This window comes from Trachemys scripta, chromosome 2 (assembly GCF_013100865.1).
Source record: "Trachemys scripta elegans isolate TJP31775 chromosome 2, CAS_Tse_1.0, whole genome shotgun sequence".
NCBI classification, from domain to species: Eukaryota; Metazoa; Chordata; order Testudines; family Emydidae; genus Trachemys; species Trachemys scripta.
Genome location: NC_048299.1, coordinates 77,039,886 through 77,066,198, shown reverse-complemented (window position 1 = coordinate 77,066,198; position 26,313 = coordinate 77,039,886). Strand labels below are relative to the sequence as shown.

General features: G+C 39.3%; 2 protein-coding genes across 2 annotated transcripts in view; one reads left to right on the top strand and one right to left on the bottom strand.

Annotated features, from left to right (window-relative positions):
* Nucleotides 1–20,264, top strand: part of NPHP3 (nephrocystin 3) — a 40,926-nt gene extending 20,662 nt beyond the window's left edge. The window contains exons 11-23 of the mRNA XM_034760932.1: nucleotides 570–684; nucleotides 1,541–1,684; nucleotides 2,219–2,316; nucleotides 2,713–2,815; nucleotides 3,817–3,899; nucleotides 6,309–6,447; nucleotides 9,524–9,688; nucleotides 10,993–11,090; nucleotides 11,698–11,820; nucleotides 12,524–12,713; nucleotides 12,871–13,112; nucleotides 14,808–14,883; nucleotides 17,969–20,264. Of these exons, the coding sequence (XP_034616823.1) occupies nucleotides 570–684; nucleotides 1,541–1,684; nucleotides 2,219–2,316; nucleotides 2,713–2,815; nucleotides 3,817–3,899; nucleotides 6,309–6,447; nucleotides 9,524–9,688; nucleotides 10,993–11,090; nucleotides 11,698–11,820; nucleotides 12,524–12,713; nucleotides 12,871–13,112; nucleotides 14,808–14,883; nucleotides 17,969–18,100 (1,708 nt within the window). The 3' untranslated portion in view covers nucleotides 18,101–20,264. The remainder of the gene's footprint in view (nucleotides 1–569; nucleotides 685–1,540; nucleotides 1,685–2,218; nucleotides 2,317–2,712; nucleotides 2,816–3,816; nucleotides 3,900–6,308; nucleotides 6,448–9,523; nucleotides 9,689–10,992; nucleotides 11,091–11,697; nucleotides 11,821–12,523; nucleotides 12,714–12,870; nucleotides 13,113–14,807; nucleotides 14,884–17,968) is intronic.
* Nucleotides 20,265–23,139: 2,875 nt separating this feature from the next.
* On the bottom strand, nucleotides 23,140–25,828 carry UBA5 (ubiquitin like modifier activating enzyme 5). Its single transcript, XM_034760931.1, has 3 exons — nucleotides 25,579–25,828; nucleotides 23,367–23,412; nucleotides 23,140–23,274 (listed from the first exon to the last, which is right to left on the bottom strand). The coding sequence occupies exons 1-3, from the start codon at nucleotides 25,722–25,724 to the stop codon at nucleotides 23,155–23,157; spliced, it is 312 nt and encodes a 103-aa protein (XP_034616822.1). The 5' UTR covers nucleotides 25,725–25,828; the 3' UTR covers nucleotides 23,140–23,154.
* Between the last annotated feature and the right edge of the window lie 485 nt (nucleotides 25,829–26,313).

Here is a 26,313-nt window from a genome sequence, read left to right as displayed (position 1 = left end):
AATGCCACGGCGAACCCCAAACCTCAACTCCTGCACAGGGGTATGTACACTGTTCTGAGAATGAGGGTGGTGGTGGCTCCAAAGGAAAGTGTCACCTCCGCTAAGTCACCCTGCTGAGGTAAATGGGAGGGAGGATCCAAATCCAGAAACCTATTATAGAAATGCATCTTGCAGTCTCTTATGATCTACAATAGAACCTGCTGCCATAAAATAAACTGACAGTATTCAGATTAGTAACACTTGAATGCAGATGCCATCAGGGAATTCATTACTGTCCCCTCCCCCAAGAATCTCCTCTTTTTGATGTTTTATCTTTGTAATCTGTGAATGTAGCTAGTATCTGAAAATCCCTCTAGTCCAATGGAGATCAAAAGTGAAAATTCTGATGTAAAATATTTAATTAGGGATGATTAATTGTCTGACTTATTTTATTATGTATATACCGCACATGCCAAGCTAAAATGTATAATTACATTCGACGAATCAACAATCTTATTTTTTGGAAATAAGAATATATTTGCAAAAATGTGGGCTATTGGGAATGTGTGTGTGTTTTTTTGCCCCATTAGGATTCAACTGCAACAGAAGCATTCACCAAACACACTAATTCTCTATCACTTTGTTGGGAGGCCCATGTCTGCCAGTTCAGAATCTGCACTAATAATTAAACGGCTTACTTTAAAGGTACTCTAGTTATTGTTTAGCACATGTAGCATTATTCAGTGTGTGTGTGGGGGGGAGGGGTGAGAATCTATTTAAAGTTCTTATGGACTTGTCTGTACCCAATCAGGGTGATACAGACAATGATTGTCCCCATTTTGTTGAGTTGATCATATATCAGAAATAAATTAAAATATCCTCTCTGAGGCTTTTCATAATACGTTGTCATCAATTATGATTCTGATGAAAAATATTGATGGTTTATAAAGAAAGCCACATAAGCTTCTTTTACTATTTCCTGCCATCTGGCCAAGGAAAGAAGCAGGTGGCATCTGTTTTGTCTATGCATTGAGAAACCTGAAGCTGCATTTGCCAGTTGGCACCACACTGTAGTTGGACTATTGCTCTTCTATGTTAATTTGTTTTAGAAGTACATGTCTGATATGTGTGGAATAAATGAGGGGCCTGATTCTGCCAGGATCTGAGCTCCCTTTATCTTCAAAAGAAGTCACTCAGGGCTGCACAGGACTGAGCCCTTCAGAAAGATTAAATCAACTCTTCCCTGTGTTGTTAAAAGCCTACACATTTTTATTTATACATTTTCCACACTTCTTATTCCTCAGATGGTCCCATGGGATTTTTAACCTCACGTTGTCCATCTAAAATTAAATATATAAGAACTTCAAAAAAACATTCTCCTTTTTTCTTAATGTCTTGCTCCTTATATGCAGTGAAGGGAAAACAACTTTGTATGGACTTGTTTGAAATCAGCTCCCCAGGAGTGAATGATTTTATCTTGGGTCCACCTGTGTCTTTTTGTCCAACTCCCCTAAGCATTTCTTAAGATGCAATATTTTTATGCATGTTTATAATTTTGCAGCTCATGCAGCATTCTTGGTTAGTGTCACCTTTAACATTGGATCCAGCTAAGCTCTTGGAAGAATTTCCTCGTTGGCTGGAAAAACTTTCTGCTCGTCACCAAGGCAGCATTATCATAATTATTGACTCTATAGACCAAATACAGGTACATTTCCAACCTACTTGGCCTTTACAAATGCCAAATAAACTTGGAGTGGTATATCAGGTTAGTAGTGACAGTGAGACAGTAAAACAATACATTTACTGTAAGAGAGAAAATAAGTAGAAAATAATTTGCAATTTTACTAGATTAATTAAATTGTCATTTGATTTATCTATAAAACTTGGTATTTCTGGAATTTGCCAGAGCACGTTGCCTTTTGATCTGTCTCATTGCATTATCTGCTGGGGGTGGATCCAAAATTGTGGACTGATTTGGGGGTCAGGTCACGTATCCAATCTGTAGGTGGTGAGAGTCTACATGACACTATGCTAACTACTTTACTTAAGCTGTCACCATGCTGGTGCATATAGAAAGGTAAGTTTGGCTCTATATAAAAAATGTGGCCCTGAACAATTTTAAGAGAATGGAGGCAATGAAGATTGTTTTCACTGGGCTGAACAGTTACTGAGATGATAGTGATTTGTGGCATTTATTTTTAATTAATTTTGAATTAATGCTCTGAAACTTGTTTTTAAGCAAGCTGAAAAACATATGAAATGGCTGATAGATCCCCTGCCAGTGAATGTAAGGGTGATTGTATCTGTGAACGTGGAAACATGTCCTCAGGCCTGGAGGTATGTTGTTCTTTGGGGAGGTTTCAAAGTAGCCTGGGTTTAAATATACTTATATATATATGTTGCAGAATAAAATCTGAATCTGATTTTGTACCCCCTGAAGTCAGTGGGAATTTTGGATTTGGATTTTCCCCATTGAACATATCATAATGCATATTAAACATAGGCATGTGCACTTGCAGACTTCCAGTACTTGGCTGTAGTCAGCTGTCTTAGGGCAAGGTTAAAAATACAAATGTGACTTTGTATTATTAAAATCCTTTAACAGCAGAAGAGTGTAGTTTCAGATTTCTGCATTGATATCTTCTTTTTTTCACCTTCAAGTAGTTAGGTCTCTTTTCTTTCACATACTATTTTGCTGGATTTTAATGTAATTTTGTTCTCTCCCTCTAAAAGGTTGTGGCCAACTCTTCATCTTGAACCATTGAATTCTAAAGATGTGAAATGTCTCATTAGTGCAGAATGTAGCTGTGCAGATGTTAAATTGACCAAAGAACAGGTATGTCTGTTGTAATTCTGTTGAAAGTATTTCACTCTAGAGTCTAGTATAAATATTTATAAAGATGTGGAAGAGTAAAATGAGCTGACCAAAGCTTATTTTTGTTAATGTTTCAATAGCCAGGAAAATGTGCTTTATTTAGTTAACTTATAGCCGTTTTACACAAGATTTGGTGTAAATATTTTTATCCAGAGGCTGATAGCACCAAATTCAGATGGAATCATAGGTGCCGACTTGAGCACCCATGGAAAAAAATTGGTGGGTGCTCAGCACCCACCGGCAGTTCCCTGCCCCACTCCCCCCCACTCCAGCTTACCTCCACCTCTGCTTCCTTCGCGCGTGCGCTGCTGAGTCCTGCTTTTCCTCCCTCCCTCCCAGCGCTTGCACCTCAAAACAGCTGATTCTCGGAGCAGGGAGGGAGGGGGAACGCGGCGCGCTGGGGGAACAGGTGGGGACGGGGCGGGGATTTGGGAAGGGATCCAATAGGGCCAGGAAGGGGCGGAGCTAGGGTAGGGACTTTAGGGATGGGGTTGGGATGGGAGCGGGGCCAGGGGCAGGGAAAGGGGCAGGAGGGTGCGGGCACCCTCCGGCGCCGGAGAAAGTTGGTGCCTATGGATGGAATAGTATAAATTACTAGTAAAGGAACTATACTTTTACCCATCTTTCTGCAGACATGTCCTCCTGTTTTAGTATAATATGTATTTGGAGTAAAAATGCTTGGACATGTGCAAGGAAGCCATTTTGAATCCTTTCCATGGAGCCTGATCCTAGCAAGGTGCTGATCATCTCCTGAGATGATCTAGCCCTATTTGATCCTTAACTTGAAAGGAAGCCACCACTTATATATATCCCACATCATGGAAAAACACACAACATTTTGTACACTAGTCATGATGTGCTTTTTTAACATCCACAATCGGTGTTGTAGTGTCAAATCCTTAACTCCTCAGAGTGCTTAATATTACATTGGCTTATAATGTTTCTTTAAACACTTGTCTTAGGAGAAGAAACTTGAGAAACACTGTCGTTCTGCCACAACTTGCAATGCTTTGTATGTCACTCTTTTGGGCAAAATGATTGCTTGGTAAGTTGAGATGGCCTGACATTACTGTGCGAGTCTGTAGATTTTAAAAATACAAATTGCTTTATCAGCATATCAGAAAATGTTCAATTGAAAAAGAATTATTCTTTGTTGAGATGAAACTGCTTTAGCAGAAGAAAATAGAAAGTTATTTTCCCCATTTTGCTATAAAAAAAAGAAAAGAAAGCAGCACTATACAGAATTAATGGTCTATCCCATTTGGATGCTAAATATTTAGGTACCCGCTGAATCTGAATATAGTATATTATCCTCTCCCTATTCTGAATCGAGGTCTCGCTCCATCCTTTTGCTTCACTCTTCTTTTTGTAGCTGTCAGTCCCTTTATTCCCTTTTTAAATATTAATTGGGAAGTATTCCTTTTATATTGAGAGGTGCTTTGTCTGTGGGCTCATGTGCCTGATGCTTTGCATCCTAGACTATGTCTACACTGCGCTGCAGTGTGGACTATGGGGGTGTAAACTCCAGTGTGCACCATGAGAATGCTGCTGCTAGTATGAACTAAAAGGTACCTACTGTGCATTAACGTATTTCTCTTCAAACAGGTCTATGTTAATGTGAACTAAGTACCTTTTAGTTTGCGCTAGCAATGTCCACACGGGACAGTTACAGTGGAACACTTCACACTCACATAGTCCAAGCTTCGGGGCCATGTAGATGAGTCCATAAGATTTTAAGACCAGGGGAGCACCACTATGATCCTTTGGTCTGACCTCCTGCGTAATACAGCACATAAGATTTCACCCTGTAATTCTGCAGGTGGAGAGGATTCATCCTCCCTACTGTGTCAAAGAACATAACTGAGCACAACAACTTGTGGCTGATCCAGCACATATCTTTTTGAAAGACCATCAATCTCACTTTAGAGACTCCAAGGGAGGACGCTTGTGATTGGTGGCTCACAATTGCTGCTTGTTCTTTATTATTTAAATATTTTATTTTTAGTTGCTTAGTTGCTGCTGGAGATGCACTTTATAAAATAAAAGTATTAATTTGGAAAGGGTTACAAGCTGGGAGAGGTTGCAAGTGATTTGGAGGATAGGACTAAAATTCAAAATGATCCGGACAAACTGGAGAAATGGTCTGAAGTAATAGGATGAAATTCAATAAGGACAAATACAAAGAACTCCACTTAGGAAGGAACAATCAGTTGCACACATTCAAAATGGGAAATGACCGCCTAGGAAGGAGTACTGCGGAAAGGGATCTAGGAGTCATAGTGGATCACAAGCTAACTATGAGTCAACAGTGTAACACTGTTGCAAAAAAAGCAAACATCATTCTGGGATGTATTAGCCACCAGTATTGCAAGCAAGACACGAAAAGTAATTCTTCCTCTCTACTCCATGCTTATTAGTCCTCAGCTAGAGTATTGTGTTCAGTTCTGAGTGCTACCTTTCAGGAAAGATGTGGACAAATTGGAGAAAGTCCAGAGAAGAGCCACAAAAATGATTAAAGGTCTAGAAAACATGACCTGTGAGGGAAGATTGAAAAAATGGAGTTTGTTTAGTCTGGAGAAGAGAAGACTGAGAGGGGACATGATAACAGTTTTCAAGTACATAAAAGGTTGTTACAAGAGGGGGTGGAGAAAAATTGTTCTTAACCTCTGAGGCTAGGACAAGAAACAATGGGCTTAAATTGCAGCAAGGGAAGTTTAGGTTGGACATTAGGAAAAACTTCCTAACTGTCAGGGTGGTTAAGCACTGGAATAAATTGCCTAAGGAGGTTGTGGAATCTCCATCATTGGGGATTTTTAAGAGCAGGTTGGACAAACATCTGACAGGGATGGTCTAGATAATACTTAGTCCTGCCTTGAGTGCAGGGGACTGGACTAGATGACCTCTCAAGGTCCCTTCCAGTTCTATGATTCTATAAATAAAATCGCAGCATCCAGTTTTACGTTTCTGTCTCTTTATGTGATATAATCTTATTCCCATTCTGTTGCCTGCTAAAGTAAAGGTATCACTGCTTTTTTTTTTTATTACAAAAGGGAGACACTTATGGCATATGTTGGTAGTTGTGTTCAGGTGTTAAATTCTTTGGGTTCTAATCCTGCAAGATGCTGCGCACCTCCTGAAGCAGGGTCGGCTCCAGGCACCAGCTTAACAAGCAGGTGCTTGGGGCGGCCAAAGGAGAGGGGCAACACCTGTGGCAATTCGGGGGCGGCAGGTCCTTCACTCCCTCTAGGAGCAAAGGACCTGCCGCTGAACTGCTGCCGCCGATCGCAGCTTTTTTTTTTTTTTTTTTTTGCTTGGGGTGGCAGAAATGTCCTGAAGCCAGTAGGAGTTGAGGGCACATAGCACTTCACAAGATGAAGATCTTTAATAGCTTAAATGCGCTTTGTGGTTGTCAAATTTAACATATTAAAAAAGCTAATCTTGTCCATTCGCTCAGTGCTGGAAGTGCAGGAAATATTGATGAAATCCTTCAACAGTGTTTCCAGTGTCAAGATACAGGATCACTGTACGGACTTGTTCTGAGATCAGTTCAGGAATCCATGCTGAACGATAAAGACAAACACCTTATGAGAGAGGTAAGCAAACATTGCAATGGAAACTTTTGGAAGAAACATGTTCCCTTTCCTCCGGATGAGTTTCTGTGAATTAAATAAAAAGAAAGTATTTGAGGACTTTTCATTGATTCAAAGCTATAATTCATAGGTTCATAGAATATAATGCCGGAAGGATCATGGTGATTATCTAGTCTGACCCGCTGTGTAATACAGGCCAGAGGACTTCCCTGAATTATTTCCTCTTTAAACTGGAGCAGATCTTTTAGAAAAACATCCAATCTTGATTCAGATATTTACAGAGATGGAGAATCCACCCCAACACTTGATAAGGTGTCCCAGTCGTTAATTACCCTCACTCTTAAAAATGTGCACCTTACTTTTTAATTTTGTCTAAATTGGATTTTGTTTTACATTTGTCTGCTAGATTGAAGAGCCTTCTGTTATCAAAGTTATGTTCTTCCTGTAGGTACTTATAAACTGTGATTAAGTCACCCCTTAACTTTCTCTTTGATAAACTAAATAGTTTGAGCTCCTGGAGTCTTTCACTAGATGGCATGTTTTCCAATTCTTTGGTCATTTTTGTGGCTCTTCTCTCCAATTTATCAACATCCTTTTTGAATTGTGGACATGAGAACTGGATACAGTAAAGATGATATCAACACTACTCTTACTTGATATTTCCCTATTTATACACCAAGGAGCACATTAGCCCTTTTAGATCTATCAATTAGCTAGTTTTTAATCCATTTCGTGTGTCCCATGTTGATTTTATTTTAGTTTAGTTTCTTAATCAAAATGTTGTACGGTGCGAAGTCAAATGCCTTATAGACGGCTAAATGTATTACATCAACACTATTATCTTTGTCAACCAAACCTGTAATTTCATCAGAAATTGATATCAAGTTAGTTTGACAAGATCTATTCTTCATAAACCCATGTCAACTGCCATTAATTGTATTACTCTCCTTTAATTCTTTATTAATTGAGTCCAGCATCAGCAGTTCCATTATTTTGTCCAGGATAGATATCAGGTGGATTGGCATATAATTACCCAGGTCATCCCATTTATTGCTTTTAAATATTGTCTCAAGATTAGCTTTCTTCCAGTTCTCTGAAACTTTCCCAATATTTCCAGACTTATTGAAAAACAGCACCAATGATCCAGAGCACTCCTCGACCAACTCTTTTAAAACTCAGGTTTTCCGGACTGGCTGATTTAGATATGTCTGTCTTTAGTAACGGCTGTCTAATGTTCTCCTTAGTTATTGGTGGAATGGAAAATATTTCATCATCATATGATATGACTACATCATCTGGCTTTTTTCCAAATACTAAAAAGAAATATGTATTTAAATGCTTCTGCTTGTTCTACATTATTATTGAGAATTCTACCATTTTCCTCTAGTAATGGACTGATACCATTGTTAGGATTTCTTTTGTTCCCAATATACTTGAAAAACTCCTCCTTATTATTGTTCTTAATTCCACTGATCATAAATTATTCCTGGCGTCCTTTTGCTTCTCTTATCAATTTTCTACAATTCCTAGCCTCTGATTTATATTCATTACCATCAGCTTCCCTTTTTTTCCATTTGTTATGTATTGGTTTGATTTTTTTTTTTTTTTTTTTTGGTACTTCCCTTCTAAGCTGGGTTGTTTTTTGACCAGTTTAGCCTTTCATTTTGCATTATGGTTTTTTGGGTAAAATGTTCTTAAACAGTTCTCTATTATCATTCACATCTTTCTGTGTAAATTCTTTCTCCCAGTTGACTTGACTCATCATTGTTTTCAGTTGTGTGAAATTGGCCCTTTTTAAAGTGCCAAATATATATAGCGTTAGTTTGGACTGTGTCCTGTTCTGCACTTAACATATATAATCAAGCGATGTTCACTTAAACTAAGCAACCACAAATATTTAGTTCTGTGATCAATTCCTCTCAGTCAAGAAAAGGTCTAATACAAAATTCCCCTGTGTTAGATGAAACACTTCTTGAGTTAGGAAATAATCATCTGTAACTTTTAGAAATTCTGAGGACATTTTAGAACTGGCAGCATGAGCGCTCATATGTCACTCAAATTGAAGTCCCCATAATAACAGCTTTTTTTTCTCTATACTTTATAGATAGGTGCTTAAGGAGCCAGTCATCCTGTTCTCTAGTATGATTTGGTGGTCTATAGCAGACACTTAAGTACTGCTCCATCTTGTTGCCCTTCTGTTAAGATATTGATCCACAAACATTCAAGAGCCAGTATCTAATATTTGGGTTATTCTAAGAAGAAAAAAAAGTTAATAGCTAAATCCATCTCATTAAAGTTACATGAGGGACAAATTTGTCTCAGAAAGTGAAAGCAGTAATACTTATAATTGTATTTGCAGGCAATTTTGGTGCATGGAGTTCTTATGAGATTAAGATATTTATATTGTACTGTTGTATATTGTATAACATCTCGAACAACTGCAATCTCTGAAGTTCCCTTATTGCTTCAACAAAACACCTTTTAAAGGATAAAATATGTATTTAATTTGCTGTAGTAAAATGGAAATTGACAAATTTGCGTAACAGTCGTAGTTATGTGGACCCCAAAGATGAATAATTTACCCTTTCTATAATGTTTCCAATCTAAATCGTCTCTATTTTTGAAATCAGTTACTGTATTAAAGGTAAGGCTACATAAATATTTCTAGAATGCTTGGGTAACAATGTTCACTAGAGACATGGTTTTGTATATTTTTGGAAAGATTTCTGAAGTCAATGTCTTATAAGCCATGTTGGGCCCAATATTGCCTTTATTTATTCCAGTATATCATTCAGTCATTCCACTGAAGCCAATAAAATTGACTCCAGAGTAACCTAGCAGAATTTTGCCTGAATTGTACATCCATAACTTCATGTTTAGGTGGAATTAATTTGTGAAGCCTGTTTTCCACCCCACCCCCAGTAACTGTACTATGTACTTTGTGTACTAAATGTATCAAGGAATCCTATATTATGTTTTAAAACCTGACATTCAGTATTTGTCTTGGGATTCAATATATCTGAGTTACTCATTGAGCAGTTGTTAAACTTATGAAAACATGAATGTTTTGGCTACACAGGTTCTCTGTCTCATCAGTGTTAGCCACAATGGAGTGAGTGAATCAGAGCTGATGGAACTTTATCCCGAACTATCCTGTGCCGTATTAGCCTCTCTAGTTCACAGTCTGCACAAGATGTGTATGCTGACATATGGCTGTGGTCTGCTAAAGTTTCAGCACCTCCAGGTAAGATTCCATACATTTAGACATATGCAAATAATACTCCACTAAATTAGAAATATTTCACCAAACTCTGCTCTTAAATAAATTGGTGTAACTCCAAGAGTAACTTTGAATCCACTTATATTTCTCTAGATTTACAACAAGGTAAATCAAAGCAGTATGGCCTTCTGTCTTCCCTTAGACACACAAGTATACTATATAAATCTGTTTAATTTTTTATGTAATTGTCATTGACTTAGTCTACAAAGTGGGTTTTTTTTGTGTGCCTGCATTATTCTTGACTATTTGGATGGTTGCAAAGCCATACTAAGTGTTTGTATTTTTTCCCTCCTAGGAATAAAAAATTCATTGCTCCAAGGTCCAGGACCAGTCCTTTATTAGAAGCCCTGGACCAGTGCTAAAGAGCACTGCTGGTCTAAAGGATGTGACCATTTTTAAGGTCTAGAGAACCAACAAGACTAGAAATAAATGATGTACACCATGGAAAGTGGGAGATTCCCAAGTTGCCAGTTATGCATTAATTTCTAGCTCTGGTGGTTAACTAGATAGCCTTTAAACTTCATAATTTTGATTACATGCTTGTCTTCTCTCCCACTCTTTCTCCCTTCAGTTCTGATCTGGTATCAGTGGCTGCTATCTTGAGAATTCTTACCAGGATGATCAATGTTGTTCTCCATCAGCATTCAAAAGTTGCTTTTTCATTGATTGCTATCTCTAGCAGTCCTAGAAAATATTGTTTACTAAAAATCAAGCCAGAATTGAAGGGGAAAGGAGGATGATAATTTTTAAGAAGTGATAAATCTAAGAGCTTTAGCCTAATTTAGTACTTTGTTTATAGCTGAATGCCAATAATGTATAACTTTATTAGTTTAACAAAAAGTAAATATACATTATTAGTTGTACCTCCATTATCTTCCCCTTTCCCAGCAAAGCCTGGGAGGCTATTTGAGAACTATGATGTTAGTGGCAACAAAAAGAGTTAAGTTCCCAAGGTCAAGGGGAACATGAAAGACCCAATGAAATTATTGTTCCTGAGAAAAATAAATATCAGGCTTCCTCCTTTCCCCACTCCCTCTCCCACATTATGATATATTTCCTCTTCTTAAATCCCTTGGGCCTTTGTAGTGTCTCTTAACTCATTTTTTTAAAATTGATTTGCTTTCAAGTTGAAGATCCCTTTAGCAAAAAAAAATGATTTAAAATTCCTCAGCATAAGATCCTTGTTTCCCACTTGTGTCTTGTAGGGAGCCCCATGCATTGTTAGTATGTAACAGACATATATTGAGTACTATAACTCTCTTTTTCAGGCTTGGGAAACGGTGGGACTAGAATACATGGAAGAAGGTCAAAATATTATTTCTACTTACAGAGAAAAACTAATAGACTACTTCACCATGCAGTTAAGGTATTTCAGAACTCCTCGGAACACAAGAAATGTTATAGTCTTTATGGCCATACTAATCTGCCAGGGAGAGGGGGGACACAGAGAAAAAACAGGTACTGTAGGCCTGAGAACACAGGAGCAATCTATGGTGGAGGAAACAATACCTTCCTCAGCTCTCGTGAACCATTTGGGCACAGATCCTAGAAATTCAGGCTACGCACAGGGTACAGGGTTTGCCCTTTTGTAAAACTTTTGTTTGCATGAAAACATGTCAGTAAACGAGGGTGTGCTGACCAGTCTAAGGATAACTTGGGGACATTTTGTTTTTGTATTACCCTGTATTTCATGAGTTTTGTAGATCTGTTAATAATCTGTAATCTGTAAAGAGTCAAAGACAGACTTTGGATCTTTGATTCAAGCTGTAGTTAATAGTTTCATATTATAAACCTCCTTTTCACAAAAAGGGGGTGGGAAATTGCATACACAAGTCAGGTAATTGGTGATATAAGAGGCTAACTAGTTGTTTGTCCATGTACTTGTATGACTTAATATTTTCCAAAGCAAGCCCTATAATTTTAAATGTTAGGAATGGAAAGGGGTTTTATTTTGGTTGCTTTTCTTCCATTAGTCAAGGCAGAGTGACTTGGAGAAGTGCAGATGAACTTCCTTGGCTTTTCCAACAACAAGGCAACAAGCAGAAACTACACAAGTGTCTCCTGAACCTCTTTGTATCTCAGAATCTTTACAAAAGGTAAGAGAGTAGCCAGGGCCTTTGTATGTACAAACATATTGAAATGGTTTCGTGTTCAGTTAAAGGCATGAAATAAAGTGTCCTTAATGTTTTGTTTTAAAAAATAAATAATAGAAATGATAAAATGCACAAATATGGGAAGAAATTTAACTAGGCCAATATGTAACCCTATAGTAGGGATTGAAAGCTGGCTGAAGGGTGCTAACTGAAAGAGTGGTGAGAAATAGCAAAGTATAAAGTTATATGGCGATATTTAGTAAGGTACCACTTATGGGATACCCTTGCTGGCTGGCTGGTTGCAAAGCACCCAAGGCATGGGAACCAGTGCTGTTCTGTTGCAGCCTATCCCTTTTGTGCACCTCGGTATATCCCGGTGTAGCGTGAACCTTGTTTGTGGGTGCTCTGAACATGGTAGTATGTAGGTGCGCCTGGGGCGGGGCAGTGAATCCACTGTCATGCAGAGACCTCTGTCCTTCCACTGCTTCACAGTTGGGAGACCAGTAAGGTGCTGCATAGGTCATTCTGACTGTTGGACTACAGTAGCCTTCACAGAGCTGCTTTGCAGCCACTTTGCAGCATGAGAGAAAATTCCTGACATGCATATTCCCCCTTCCTTGCACCCTGCCATCCAGCAGCGTAGCTGGTTCTGAGCACGGAGATTTGGTGTTCTGTATTTTACTACTTACTTTTCTTGTTAAAACAGGGGGCATTTTGCAGAATTACTGAGTTACTGGCAGCTTGTCGGAAAAGATAAGAGTTCAATGGCAGCCGAGTATTTTGACTCTCTAAAGCAATATGAGAAAAGCTGCGAGGGAGAGGAAAGTATGATCTGTCTGGCTGATCTTTATGAAACTCTGGGACGATTCTTAAAAGATCTAGGCCTTCTCAGCCAGGTAAGTGCATCTAGGAACAAAGGGAATACCTTGTAACAGCAAGCAAGCAAGGAATTTAAGCAGAGCATAGTATGTGCTTGATAAGATGTTTGTGTTGCAGTGTTTTTTGTATATTATCTTACCTGCTCTAGTCACGTTCTCAACTCCTTTATTACAGGCAGTTGCTCCTCTGCAGCGTTCTCTGGAAATTCGGGAGACTGCACTGGATCCAGATCACCCCAGGGTAGCACAGTCCCTCCATCAGTTAGCAGGAGTTTATGTGCAGTGGAAGAAGTTTGGAAATGCTGAGCAGTTATATAAGCAGGCTCTGGAAATCTCTGAAAATGCTTATGGGGCTGAACATCCCAGGGTTGCTCGTGAACTGGATGCACTTGCAACATTATACCAGAAACAGAACAAGTAAGGTTAATAGTATTGGTGATTTCCTGGATTTGTCATAACATGCAAGTCTTTTGAGGTTGTTACATTGTCTATTTGTTTCTACGATTACACATTTTAATACATTTAACTTCCTTTTGATGCATGTGCAGAACTGCTATTAATATTAATGAGCACTATCTGTTTGTTTCAAGAGGAGGAGGAGACTTTTTTGGGGGTCTAGAAAAAGATTAGTAAACATATTTGTGTATTATTCAAATATATAGTTATAACAAAGTAATATTTTTTTAAAATGCCCTTGTATTGGTACAATTGTCACCCTCGCAAAATAGTTGTGAATTCTTACCAACCCAAACACAGGAGGTAGATGGTATTTATTATTATTTATTTATTTATTAAGAGCAGCAGCATCTACTCACCTATCTTTACTGGGTGACTGATAACAGGGAAAAATATCTTAAGGATATTTTACTTGTCCATCAAAAACAAATTACTAGCCCCAGGCAAATGTGGAGGTAGAATTTACAAGTCTGGTTGAAGATTTCTATGGGTGCTCCGAAAAATAAATGTATCCAAATCCTACTTGTTTTATTTTAACACCATGTCTATGGAGTAGCGAAAATGATTTACCCTTAATACTTAATGCACATGGATTAAGTGACCTTTCCAATGTGACAGTAAGTCTCTGGTGGAGCCAGGAACAAAACCCAGATCTCCTTAGTCCTAATCCAGTGCCTTAAGACAAGACCATCCTTCTTCTCCAAAACATACTTTAATATACTGAAGATATCCTGACACTTCTTATGAGGCAAATCCTTTCCCAGTGTTCATTGTAAGTAGGCTAGTGATATTGGTGAGGGGAGAAAGGTAAGGAGTCCTCCCCCGGGAAATGTACTTTGGTGTAACACTCATTCAAAAAGTTCCTTGGTACAGTTTGTACTGTTGATTCTGCAGATCAAGTTCTTGTACTTGCATGTAATTCTAGAGGAAACTGCCAAAATTCTCCTCTTTCTTCCTCTGCAAACTACTCTCCAACCAAATCATGGAAAACCAAGACTCTGAGTCCTTACCTTCTCAGTTGCAGAACGCACTCTAGATTTGTGTTCAAACTCACTCCTCTTTCTTGGGGATTTTCTTTTAAGGGCAGAGGCAATAACATAATAGTTCAGCCTAAGTTTCTCCTTCAAACTAAAGTTTCTAGCATTGCCTTTAGAGTTTTTGTCTTACTCACCAGTTCTCTCTATGCAGAAAGCAACTTGTATCTGTTTATATTTGGGGTGGAATTAAGACATAGTCAGCATTTCTATGCAGGATTCCAACACCCACTAAGAAGGAGGAGTAACAGAAGAATCTTGCTAACCTGTTAACACTCCTAACGCAATCATAAGCATTTTGCATACTTCCATCTTTGACAAAACGTGCGATCCTTTCATGTATTTATACCTGCTCCTGTATTTTCCACTTCATGCATCTGATGAAGTGGGTTTTAGCCCATGAAAACTTAGGCCCAGATAAATTTGTTAGTCTCTAAGGTGCACAAGGACTCCTCATTGTTTTTGCTGATACAGGCTAACACGGCTACTGCTCTGAAACCTGAAAGGTGACTTCCAGGGGGACTTGTGCTCTTAAGTCACTTAGGTGGCTTTTTGAAAATCTAATCCAAAATGTATACCGTTGCCATGTATGGTGTCTAACATTTTAAATAACTATTTTCAGATATGAACAAGCTGAACAGCTGAGGAAAAAATCCTTTAAAATGCGACAAAAAGCAGCAAGGCGGAAAGGCAATTTGGTAAAGATTTGATACTTAATCAAAATAGGGGCTAGTTCTGGCTTTGTTGAATGGATGATGAAGTGTGTTTGAGGAGGTGTTCTAAAAATCTGATGCTTAAGTGCTTTTGATAATTGAAAGTTTGCCAGCTTAACCACTTTAGGAGCAGCATTAGTGTCTGCTCTTTCAACCTCACTGGAAATAAAGGTGGATAAGTACAACTGGAATATAGTGGTGAGCGATGGAAAATTAATAAGTGGATATAGAAACCCTCCAAATATCAGACTTTGGGGATTCAGATTTCATGCTGAGACTATACGTTGTTGAAAGGAAACTAGAGAAATTGCTCTGTAGGAGGTAACTGAGGACCTAATTCTACAACACTACTGTGCATAGTGCCTACTACCATAGATAACAATGTCACAATGGTGACAATGTCAGTAACCACTATACTTGGTAGTGGTTTAAGGATGAAGCCCTAAGAGTGTGCTCCCTCTTTATGGCTCTTCAATGGGTTTTTTTTTACTCTGTTTTCTTCTATTTCTCCTGCCATAAAGCTCCTAGGGGAATTCTAGTTCTAGGCTCAGTCTCTGTCTCATAGAGGAAGAGAAGCACTCACACTACAAGAACTCCGCTAGGAACTATATAGTTGAAGCAACATAAAGAAAAACAATGGAAATGTCATTGTTCCCACCACAGTTATTTAAAGAAAAATAAAATCTGTTCATGGGGATTTCACTTTGTCAACTTTCATAATGATTTCAGTTACACAAACATTTTTTATTAGAACTATTCGTGTGGGCTGGGGGTATTATCAAGGAGGTCTCTGAAGTATCTGGCCACACTTTTTACTCTCACTCCACATCATTTATGACACGTATTGCCGTACAGAGCCTTCCTATGAAGCTTTCCAAAACCCTTCAGTAATACTTTTATAATGGTTTTATACATCAGCTTGAATTCCATTTTAAGTTCTTAAGACCTAAGAAATTAATTGAAACAGACTGTTTGTTTGGACTGAAAAATTTAAGAAGACTAGACTATATTGTAAAGGGAAGGCAGAACCAGAGCATAGCAGATTGAGAATGTATAGAGACATAAGGGGTAACAAGAAAACATTCTACAAAGACATTAGAAGCAAGAGGAAGACCAAGGACAGGGTAGGCCTGTTACTCAATTGCGGGGGGGGGAGGGGAGTAATAACAGAAAATGTGGAAATGGCAGAGGTGCTTAATGACTTCTTTGTTTTGGTTTTCACCAAGAAGGTTGGTGGTGATTCGACGTCTAACATAGTGAATGTCAGTGAAAATGAGGTAGGCTCCGAGGCTAAAATAGGAGAAGAACAAGTTAAAAATGACTTAGACAAGTTAGATGTCTTCAAGTCACCAGGGCCTGATTAAATGTATCCTAGAATACTCAAGGACCTGACGGAGGAGATATCTAAGCCATTAGCGATTATCTTTGAAAAGTCATGGAAGACAGGAGATATTCCAGAAGACTGGAAAATGGCAAATATAGTGCCCATCTATAAAAAGGGAAATAAGGACAACCCGGGAAATTACAGACCAGTCAGCTTAACTTCTGTACCTGGAAAGATAATGGAGCAAATAATTAAGCTATCAATTTGCAAACATCTAGAAGATAAGGTGTTAAGTACCAGTCACCATGGATTTGTTAAGAACAAATCATGTCAAACCAACCTGATAGGTTTCTTTGACAGGGTAACAAGTCTTGTGAATAGGGGGGAAGTGGTATATGTGGTATATCTTGACTTTAGTAAAGCTTTTGATACAGTCTTGCATGACCTTCTCATAAACAAACTAGGGAAATGCAACCTAGATGGAGTTACTGTAAGGTGGGTGTATAACTGGTTGGAAAACCATTCCCAGAGAGTAGTTATGAGTGGTTCACAGTCATGCTGGAAGGACATAACGAGTGGGGTCCCGCAGGGATCAGTTCTGGGTCCGGTTCTGTTCAATATCGTCAGCAATGATTTAGATAATGGTATAGAGAGCACACTTATAAAGTTTGCAGTCAATACCAAGCTGGAAGGTGTTGCAAGTGCTTTGGAGGTTAGGATTAAAATTCAAAATGATCTGGACAAACTGGAGAAATGATCTGAAGTAAATAGGATGAAATTCAGTAAGGACAAATGCAAAGTACTCCACTTAGGAAGGAACAATCAGTTGCCCACATACAAAATAGGAAATGACTGCCTAGGAAGGAGTACTGCAGAAAGGGATCTGGGGGTTATAGTGGACCACGAACTAAATATGAGTCAACAGTGTAATGCTGTTGCAAAAAAAGCAAACATCATTCTGGGATGTATTAGCAGGAGTGTTGTAAGCAAGACACGAGAAGTAATTCTTTCACTCTATTCCACGCTGATTAGGCCTCAACTGGAGTATTGTGTCCAGTTCTGGATGCCACATTTCAGGAAAGATGTGGATAAATTGGAGAGAGTCCAGAGAAGAGTGACAAAAATGATTAAAAATCTAGAAGACATGACCTGGGAGAGAAGATTGAAAAAATTGGGTTTGTTTTGTCTGGAAAAGAGAAGACTGGGGGGGGACATAACAGTTTTCAAGTATGTAAAAGGTTGTTACAAGAGGGAGGGAGAAAAATTGTTTTTCTGAACCTCTGAGGATAGGAGAAGAAGCAATTGGTTTAAATTGCAGCAAGTGAGGTGTAGGTTGGACATTAGGAAAAATTTCCTAACTGTCAGGGTGGTTAAGCACTGGAATAAATTGCCTAGGGAGGTTGTGGAATCTCCATCATAGGAGATTTTTAAAAGCAGGTTAGACAAACACTGTCAGGAATGGTTTAGATAATACTTAGTCCTGCCATGAGGCAGGGGACTGAACTAGGTGACCTCTTGAGGTCCCTTCCAGTCCTGTGATTTCATGGAGGCATACTGCGTGTAATTCACTCCCATGCAGAGGACCAACAAAAGGCCTATGCAACCCTTAATTCTCAAAATAGGGCTTACGTGGGGTCTATTTGGCACAAAGGCCTTGTGCTGTCCTTCTGCACAGGAGTGAATTTCAGTTGTAGATACTAAACTTTTGATGCTGATGGACTTTCATTACCTTGTGCTTTGCTTTAGTTTGGATTTGCTCTTCTACGTCAACGAGCCTTGCAGCTGGAAGAGCTCACGTTAGGCAAAGACACACCAGATAATGCTCGAACCCTCAATGAGCTTGGAGTTCTCTATTATCTGCAGAATAACATTGAGTAAGTAATGTTTATGTCACACAGTCATAGATTCCCTCTCTTTTTCTTCTATCTAATGAGACACATTATATGGAACCTCATGAAAAATTCTCAGTGATAAGTCTAAACGCTCTCAAATACTAAATACAGTGCAATTTCCAATTTCTTTTAGTTTTCTATTATAAAATTAACTCATAGTATCTGAAGTCTGCTGTAGAGTGAGTGTCATTGGCATCTGGATATTTACCACATCACTGCATTTCCTATTTTAGAACTGATGTACTACTACATTAAATTTAACTATCACTAGTTGTAAATGTATGGGGTATTTTTATGTCCTCTCTACCATGGTTCTCTGTTACATCAGACTCCTTTATAAAATTCTCATTCTAACAGCAAGGTTTTTTTTCTTTTATAGCATTCAAAATGCCAGTACTACAAGGAAAGTAATGAATTGTACATATATATTATAGGTGAGATCCTTGCCCCTGCTCTGATTCCTTTATGATGTGCAAAAGGACCAGAGCAGCATAAAAAGGCACCAAAAGCCACATAACTGGCCAGGGGAGAATTCCCCTTGCACAAGAAAGGCAGAAGACATCTATGAAACTGTCTCCCAAGGACCGCCTCGCAAGCCCCAGTTTAGAGGGTGTGATGCGTCAGGGCCACAGCCCTGCAAGCTCAGCCCACAGGGCAACCTGCAGATGTTCTTTAACGTAGGCCCCCCCTGAGCTGTGTAAGTTACATTGAGAGCCTCTCAGACACCTGAAGCAGCCCTGAATTGGGAGAATGCCTTAAAGCCACCTTAACTCCTATTATTTTTTTGCTGTGCCTCTTAGAAGTGCAACACAGAATTTTCCCTCAGGTCTTTAAGTCCTTTTAGATTTTTTTTTTTTTTTGTATCTGAATGTCAGGATCTCAGTGGCAGAATAAAGAAGTTAAAATATGTTGTGGTTTAGAGTGTTTACATTAATAGCCACTAGTTAGTGCAAAATCCTAGTAATTAGGATTGTAACAGTTGATGAATGTATGTTATTTCTTGTTTCACCTGTCATGCAATCAGGCCAAAGTCACTGATGATAAATGACTGATATCTGTAAAATCTGCCATGTGAGATCATTGTATACGCCACAGTCTGTCAGTTCATCCACAATTTTTTCAGATGCTTCCTATTTCCTGTAGCTCTTTCCCCCCTGAATTTAATTGGTGAGGAAAATGGCACACTGTCTTCTAGTAAAGATGAAAGTTTATTGCCTTTTGAAACAGAGTACTGTGCTGTAGTTCTGAATCAACCGTTAAAGGGGCTTTTTTGATAGTTTGATGCAGCTGAAGAGAATCAATGATAGAAGGGAATTTGTTTGTATCAACTGATAAATGTAAGCCTGATCTGTAGCCGTTATGTAGGGAGCACTCCTTTGGCTCCCACAAGGCGACTCCAGGCTTGAACCCATCTTTTGTGTATTTATGAGTCCTTCTCTCCATCTAATGTGAAACGGATATTTCTAATTTACTAAACTGACCTGTCTCAAGAATAGGGTGACATGGAATGTGTGTGTGTCAGGATGACAAACTACCTAGCTGTAATGGATATTGCATGCAGGGATTCTATGGGGAATCACTTTCTTTTTGTCACAGAGGGAAAATAGTAAATGTGTGATGGAATAATACCACAATAATGTAATAAAATACATAACCGTCTGATAGGCTAGACACTTGAACAATTACTTCAGAGAAAGCCTTAGGATAGATCTTAATGTGTAAATTATAGCAGCTGAGCCTATTGTATACAAACCTATTTCTTTTACAGTCTTTACAATTGTTTGCAAAGGGAATTCTAACTGCTACTTTCTGAATTTTTACATAGTTCCAGAGTTGTTTTACCTGATCCTGCTACTTGTTTCATGAATGTTTACTCCTGGGAGGAGTTACATTGAAGCCAGGGGGATTACTCGCATGAGTAAGGGTTACTTGTATAAAAAAGGGTACAGATCAGACTCAAAAGGAATATTCACAAGATAATGCAATATAAGAAAAAAAATCTACCCAACTGACCTAAAGTGCTAGCTTTTGGGCAGCTAGTATTAGTGTTCTGAGATTGTATTTGATGCTCTAGTTAACTCTATAATTACATTCTTTCAATTAGACAGCATACTGTTACCTGTTGTCTGTCTTTTGTGTTTGGATATACAGTTACTNCAAGTATCCTGTCTTAGACAGAGGCCATTACCAGCTGCTTCAGAAGAAATCACAGAATCATAGGACTGAAAGGGACCTCGAGAGGTCATTTAGTCCAGTCCCCTGCACTCATGGCAGGACTCAGTATTACTTAGACGAGGAGTTCTTATTCTTTTTCTTTCTGAGGCCGCCCCAACATGCTATAAAAACTCCACAGCCCACCTGTGCCACAATAACTGTTTTTCTGCATATAAAAGCCAGGGCCGGCGTTAAGGAGTAGCAAGTAGGACAGTTGCCGGGGGCCCCACGTCACAGGGCACCCCGCAAAGCTGAGTTGCTCATACTTCTGCTTCACCCCCAGGTGGCAGGGTTCAGGGCCCCAAGCTTCACCCCTGTGTGGCAGGGCTTAGACTTTCTGCCCTGGGCCCTAGTGAGTCTAACACTGATCCTGCTTGGCAGACCCCCTGAAACCTGCTCATAGCCCCCCAGACTCCTGGTTGAGAATCACTGATCTAGACCATCCCTAGCAGGTGTGTGTCTAACCTGCTCTTAAAAATCTCCAATGATAGATTCCACAACCTCCCTAGGCAATTTATTCCAGTGCTTAACTACCCTGACAGTTAGGAAGTTTTTCCTAATGTCCAACCTAACCGTCCTTGTTGCAATTTAAGTCCATTGCTTCTTGTCCTATCCTCAGAGGCTAAGGAGAGCAATTTTTCTCCCTCCTCATTGTAAGAACCTTTTATGTACTTGAAAACTGTTATCATGACCCCTTTCAGTCTTCTCTTCTCCAAACTCAACAAACCCAATTTTTTTCCATCTTCCCTCAGAGGTCATGTTTTCTAGACCTTTAATCATTTTTGTTGCTCTTCTCTGGACTTTCTCCAATTTGTCCACATCTTCCCTGAAACGTGGCACCAAGAATTGGGCAAAATACTCCAGTTAAGGCCTACTCGGTGCAGAGTAGAGCAGAAGAATTACTTCTCATGTAGCTTACAAGACTCCTAATACATCCCACAATTATATTTACTTTTTTTTTTTTTTTTGCAACAGTGTTACACTGTTGACTCATATTTAGCTTGTGACTGCTAAGCAGTCATTTCCCATTTTGTATGTGTGCAACTGATTGTTTCTTCCTAATTGGAGTACTTTGCATGTGTCCTTACTGAATTTCACCCTATTTACTTCAGACCATTTTTTCAGTTTGTCCAGATCATTTTGATGTTTAATCCTATCCTCCAAAGCACTTGCAACCCCTCCCAGCTTGGTTTCGTGCACAAACTTTATAAGTGCACTCTCTCGTCCATTACTGTATCTAAATCACTGATGAAGATACTGAACAGAACCAGACCCAGAAGTGATCCCTGCAGGACCCCACTCAATATGCCCTTCCAGCTTGACTGTGAACAACTACTCTCTGGGAACGGTTTTCCAACCAGTTATGCACCCATCTTACAGTAGCTCCATCAAGGTTGTATTTCCCTAGTTTGTTTATGAAAAGGTAACGTGATACAGTATTAAAGGCCTTACTAAAGTCAAGATATACCCCATCTACCACTTCCCCCCCATCCACAAGGCTTGTTAGCCTGTCAAAGAAAGCTATTAGATTGGTTTGACATGATTTGTTCTTGATAAATCCATGTTGCCTGTTACTTATCACCTCATTATCGTCTAGTGTTTGCAAATTGATTGCTTAATTATTTGCTCCATTATCTTTCTGGGTACTGAAGTTAAGCTGACTGGCCTGTAATTCCCTGGGTTGTCCTTATTTCCCCATTTTATAGATTGGCACTCTATTTGGCCTTTTCCAGTCCTCTGGAATCTCTCCTGTTTTCCATGACTTTTCGAAGATCATAACTAAGGGTTCAGATATCTCCTCAATCGACTCCTTGAGTATTCTAGGATGTATTTTATCAGGCACAGGTGATTTGAAGACATCTAACTCAATTAAGTAATTTTTAACTTGTTCTTTCCCCATTTTAGTCTCTGATCCTACCTTATTTTCACTGGCATTTACAACATTAGACGTCCAATCGCAACTAATCTTTTTGGTGAACACCGAAACAAAAAAGTCATTTAGCACTTTGGCCATTTGCACATTTTCTGTTATTGTTTTTTCCCCCTCATTGAGTAACGGGCCTACCTTGTCCTTGCTCTTCCTTCTAATGTATTTGTAAAATGTTTTCTTGTTACCCTTTATGTCTCTAGCTATTTTATGTAAATGACATAACCTGCTTATTAGGATGAGTTATGATATAACCGCCTCATGTTTCTTCCTAACCCCGAAGAGATAGAAATTAGTTTTTGCCCTGAAGCATGAATGTTTAGATCCCTTTCTACGCTTAAAAAAAACCTGTACTATATTAACCCTAGATGTTCTCGTTACCAATATAAATCTAATTTTTCCTGCTGCTAAGCTCTTGGCCGCTATATCTTGTGACAATGAGTTCTATGTATTAACTGTGTATTGTGTGAAAAATTGTGTTCACTTATTTGTTTTAAATTCATTGCCTCTCAATTTAACTTAATGTCCCCGTGTTCTTGTTTTTATGAGAAACAGAAGTGCTCAATCTTCCTTCTCTGCATTATGCACCCCCCCCATCTTTATTAACAGCTTCCCTCCCCCCCCCCACTGCCTTCTATGGCTGAACTAAAAGCAATACAGAAGGAACCTGATCCGACAGAGTGTGGAGCACCCAGCTGAGGGTGATTTGCAACATACAGGACTAGGCCCTAGATAAGTCTACTTGAACAGAGAACAAGTTACCTCAGAAGACTCATCACTTTCAATGTTTTTGTCAGTATTACTCTTTTGTTTGCTTCAGCTGACTAACATTGGTGCAGACTCAAACAAGAAATCCATCTTGCCAGTACCTATTATTTATATAGGACTAGTTCATCTGTTTACTGGTACATGAAAAAAATGTATATTACCTTACCAATGCCACATCTTGTCAACATTTCAGCAGTCACACTGCCAACTCCACCAACACCTACTACTGCTACCGTAAAGGTACGGATTTTCTGTCAAGAAAAATAAATACAGATTAGTATGTTACAAAGTGGCCTGCATGAGAGGAAGTAAAAACAGTTTTCTAAAACAAATATAATCATACCTCATAATCGTTCACAATTCCCATTCGTTTTAATGCCATCAGGCGGCTAGGAAAAACAAAACAAATAAATAAATAAACCATCCAACATAGTCAAGCAAAGCTCTCTCAAAATCACCGAGATTCAACTTTTTATTGTTGCTCAAATAGTTGTAAGAGTAGAATGACAAAGAACAAAGAGGAGGGATTAGCATCTATAATTTTATTTCTGAAATATTTAGATTTACTTTACCTCACTAAGGTATCTAAAAGAAAAAGATTCAGAATATGAATATATTCAGATTTATGATAGTACTCCAAGATAACACTTTTTTTAAAAAGTAAAGTTTAAGCAAACAATTAAAGATGTACTAGAGATTGGAAGACTAAGACTAAAGTAAAATGGTAAATTATTTGAAAATAAACATAATAATGTTGTTAAATTCAAAAGCAAAGAAAATCAGTTAATGGCTTTGAAATCAACACTAATATAAAATGTCGTATTTCTCATCAGATACTATAATCTCTTCCCTGAAATCTAATATTAAGTAGTCGCTAAAGCAGATTACAATAATTAAGTTTCCCACAAGAACAATCTGAGACCTTTAATTTATATTCTTTTCCTTTTATTTCATTTGTTTTCCAATTCTATTTCTAAGGTTTATGCATTTCAGAAAGTTGAAGTATTAGGCACACTTCAGAATGAAAGCCCCTATGTCACTATATCATGCAACCAACCTACTACTATCAACATCACATTCTGTAAACAGCAGCTTGGAAAAAAACAACAAACATTTCCTGCTAGCTTCAGTAGAACATGTCTTTAACTCTTCTGCATACTGGGTTTCTAAGGAATAAACCGAAGACCACTGTGCTCATTGCACTTAAAACTGCTAAGTGGACATGTACTAAGTGAGAATGGAAACCCATCTCTATGCATAGAGCCCTAAGGCCCCAATGCTGCAAGCACTTACATGCTTTACTTTCTTAGTGTGAATAGTCCCACTGAAACGAATGAGACTATTCACAGTATTATTGTTTGCCGGATCAGGAGGGAGAAAGGGAGAGGATACTTGAGTGTGCACACACTTTCAATTATTTTGAGGACTAATGTGACTGCAATAACTGCTTTCCCAATGCCAGGCTAATGCCCTGATAACATCGGATAACTACCTTAAAAACAAAACAAAACCTTTCAGGGAGAACAACCTTTTAACTCCAATATTGGACTATGAGAGAAATTTGGAGGTACTGAGCTATTTTTAGGTTGTGAGGGCAACTAGAAGGGAGAGGATTAAACACAATCCTGCTACTGAAACATTTTAAATAGTAATACTTTGCACTAATATGCACTTTTTATAGAGGATAACAGAGTGCTTTACATAAAGTACTGTATCTACTCTATTTTATATTATTATTTTATTGCTGTATAAGTGCAAAGTATTACAATTTGAAGTGTTCCTAAAGAAGGACTATTTTAAACCTATATATTATTATTTAATCCCAGGGCAAACTGAGGCACAGAAAGGTTATGGAACTGATTCTCAGAAGTGCTGAAATCCACAAATTAGGCACTGCAAATCCTCAGCACCTATGATAATCAGCCTCTAAATGACCCAATGTACAAAAGTAAATTAGTGGAGGGAGGGGGGGAAACAGGGGTCCCAACTCCCATTTCTTCCCAAATATTGTATACTATTTCCTTATGAATAACTTCTCCATAAATAAATCATAGTAAAATACTCCACTCTTAAAGACAGAAAATACAAAATAGTGTTATAATTCATCACCAAGAGACAGGTAGGGTTTCGGGGGGGGGGCGGATAGAGTGGGGTGGCACATCACACCACTTCCCAGTGAATGAAACTGGGGCAGATGTCTTAATTTGCTTAACAAATAGCATCTCCTAAACAGGGGTCGGAGTCAGACCTTCCCCTCCCGACGCAGTATAGGGAGCCTCCTCTCCCCACAAATCCCCTGTACAACAGCCCCCATATGGCAGCTCTCTCTAGTCTCAATAAAACAGGTGCTGACTCCTGCTTTCTTCCATCTCTTTCATAACAACCCCCCATATGACAGCCCCCCTCCCTGCTACCCCAAACCCCTACGTGCCAGGCTTGTGCCCAGATGGCAGGACCCCTTCCCCCCACACCCCGTGGCAGCCCTGCCCCTCCCCATAGGCAGCTCCCCCCTCCCAAAAGGCAGGCGTCCCCCCAGGGCAGCCCCCCGCCGTCACCTGTAGGGATTGGAGTCGGTCACCTCCGGGCTCATGCTCTCGATGCGAGCCCGCTGGCCCTGCCCGCCGCCCCGCTCCCTGGCCAGCGCCTCCTCCAGCTCCCGCACGCGGAGCTGCAGCTTCTCCACCAGACTGGCCGAGGCCATGGCAGCGGCTCGCGACGGCCACACACTCGGCCCGGCCGCGCAGAGACACGTCCCCACTCCCGGCAGGCTTCCGGCCGGGAGCCCCACAAGCAGGGTCCTCCCCGCTGCAACCCAGCCCGCGAGGAGAGTTCCGGGCACAAAAGAGCCCGAGCTGCAGGAGAGAATAGGGTTTGGGGGGGGCGAGTCTACTGCTGTCCGTGGTGTGTGCACGACGGATTATCATAATAATAACGATCAATAAATAGAACAAAAATGCTAGTGACTGCCCCTGGTAAAGTCAGAGCCCAAAACGTTGCATCTGAAAATAACAATGTGTAGAGACACTGCCTTGGAGGAACAGAGATACATTGCTCTGTACAGGAGACATACATAAGGCCATTCACGGTATTATAGACGATATATGCACTCCACTGTACAGGAGGCACAGACACTGCTCTTTACTTAGAAGATAGACACCTTATGGGGAATACACGGTTATGATAAACATTTATGGGCCATCTGTGGCATGTTTTGATTCAAAATATCCTGCATTACCAACCCTAAGCATTCAAAAAATCTTGAGTCAAGCCCCTAAAAATCAGGAGCTTAG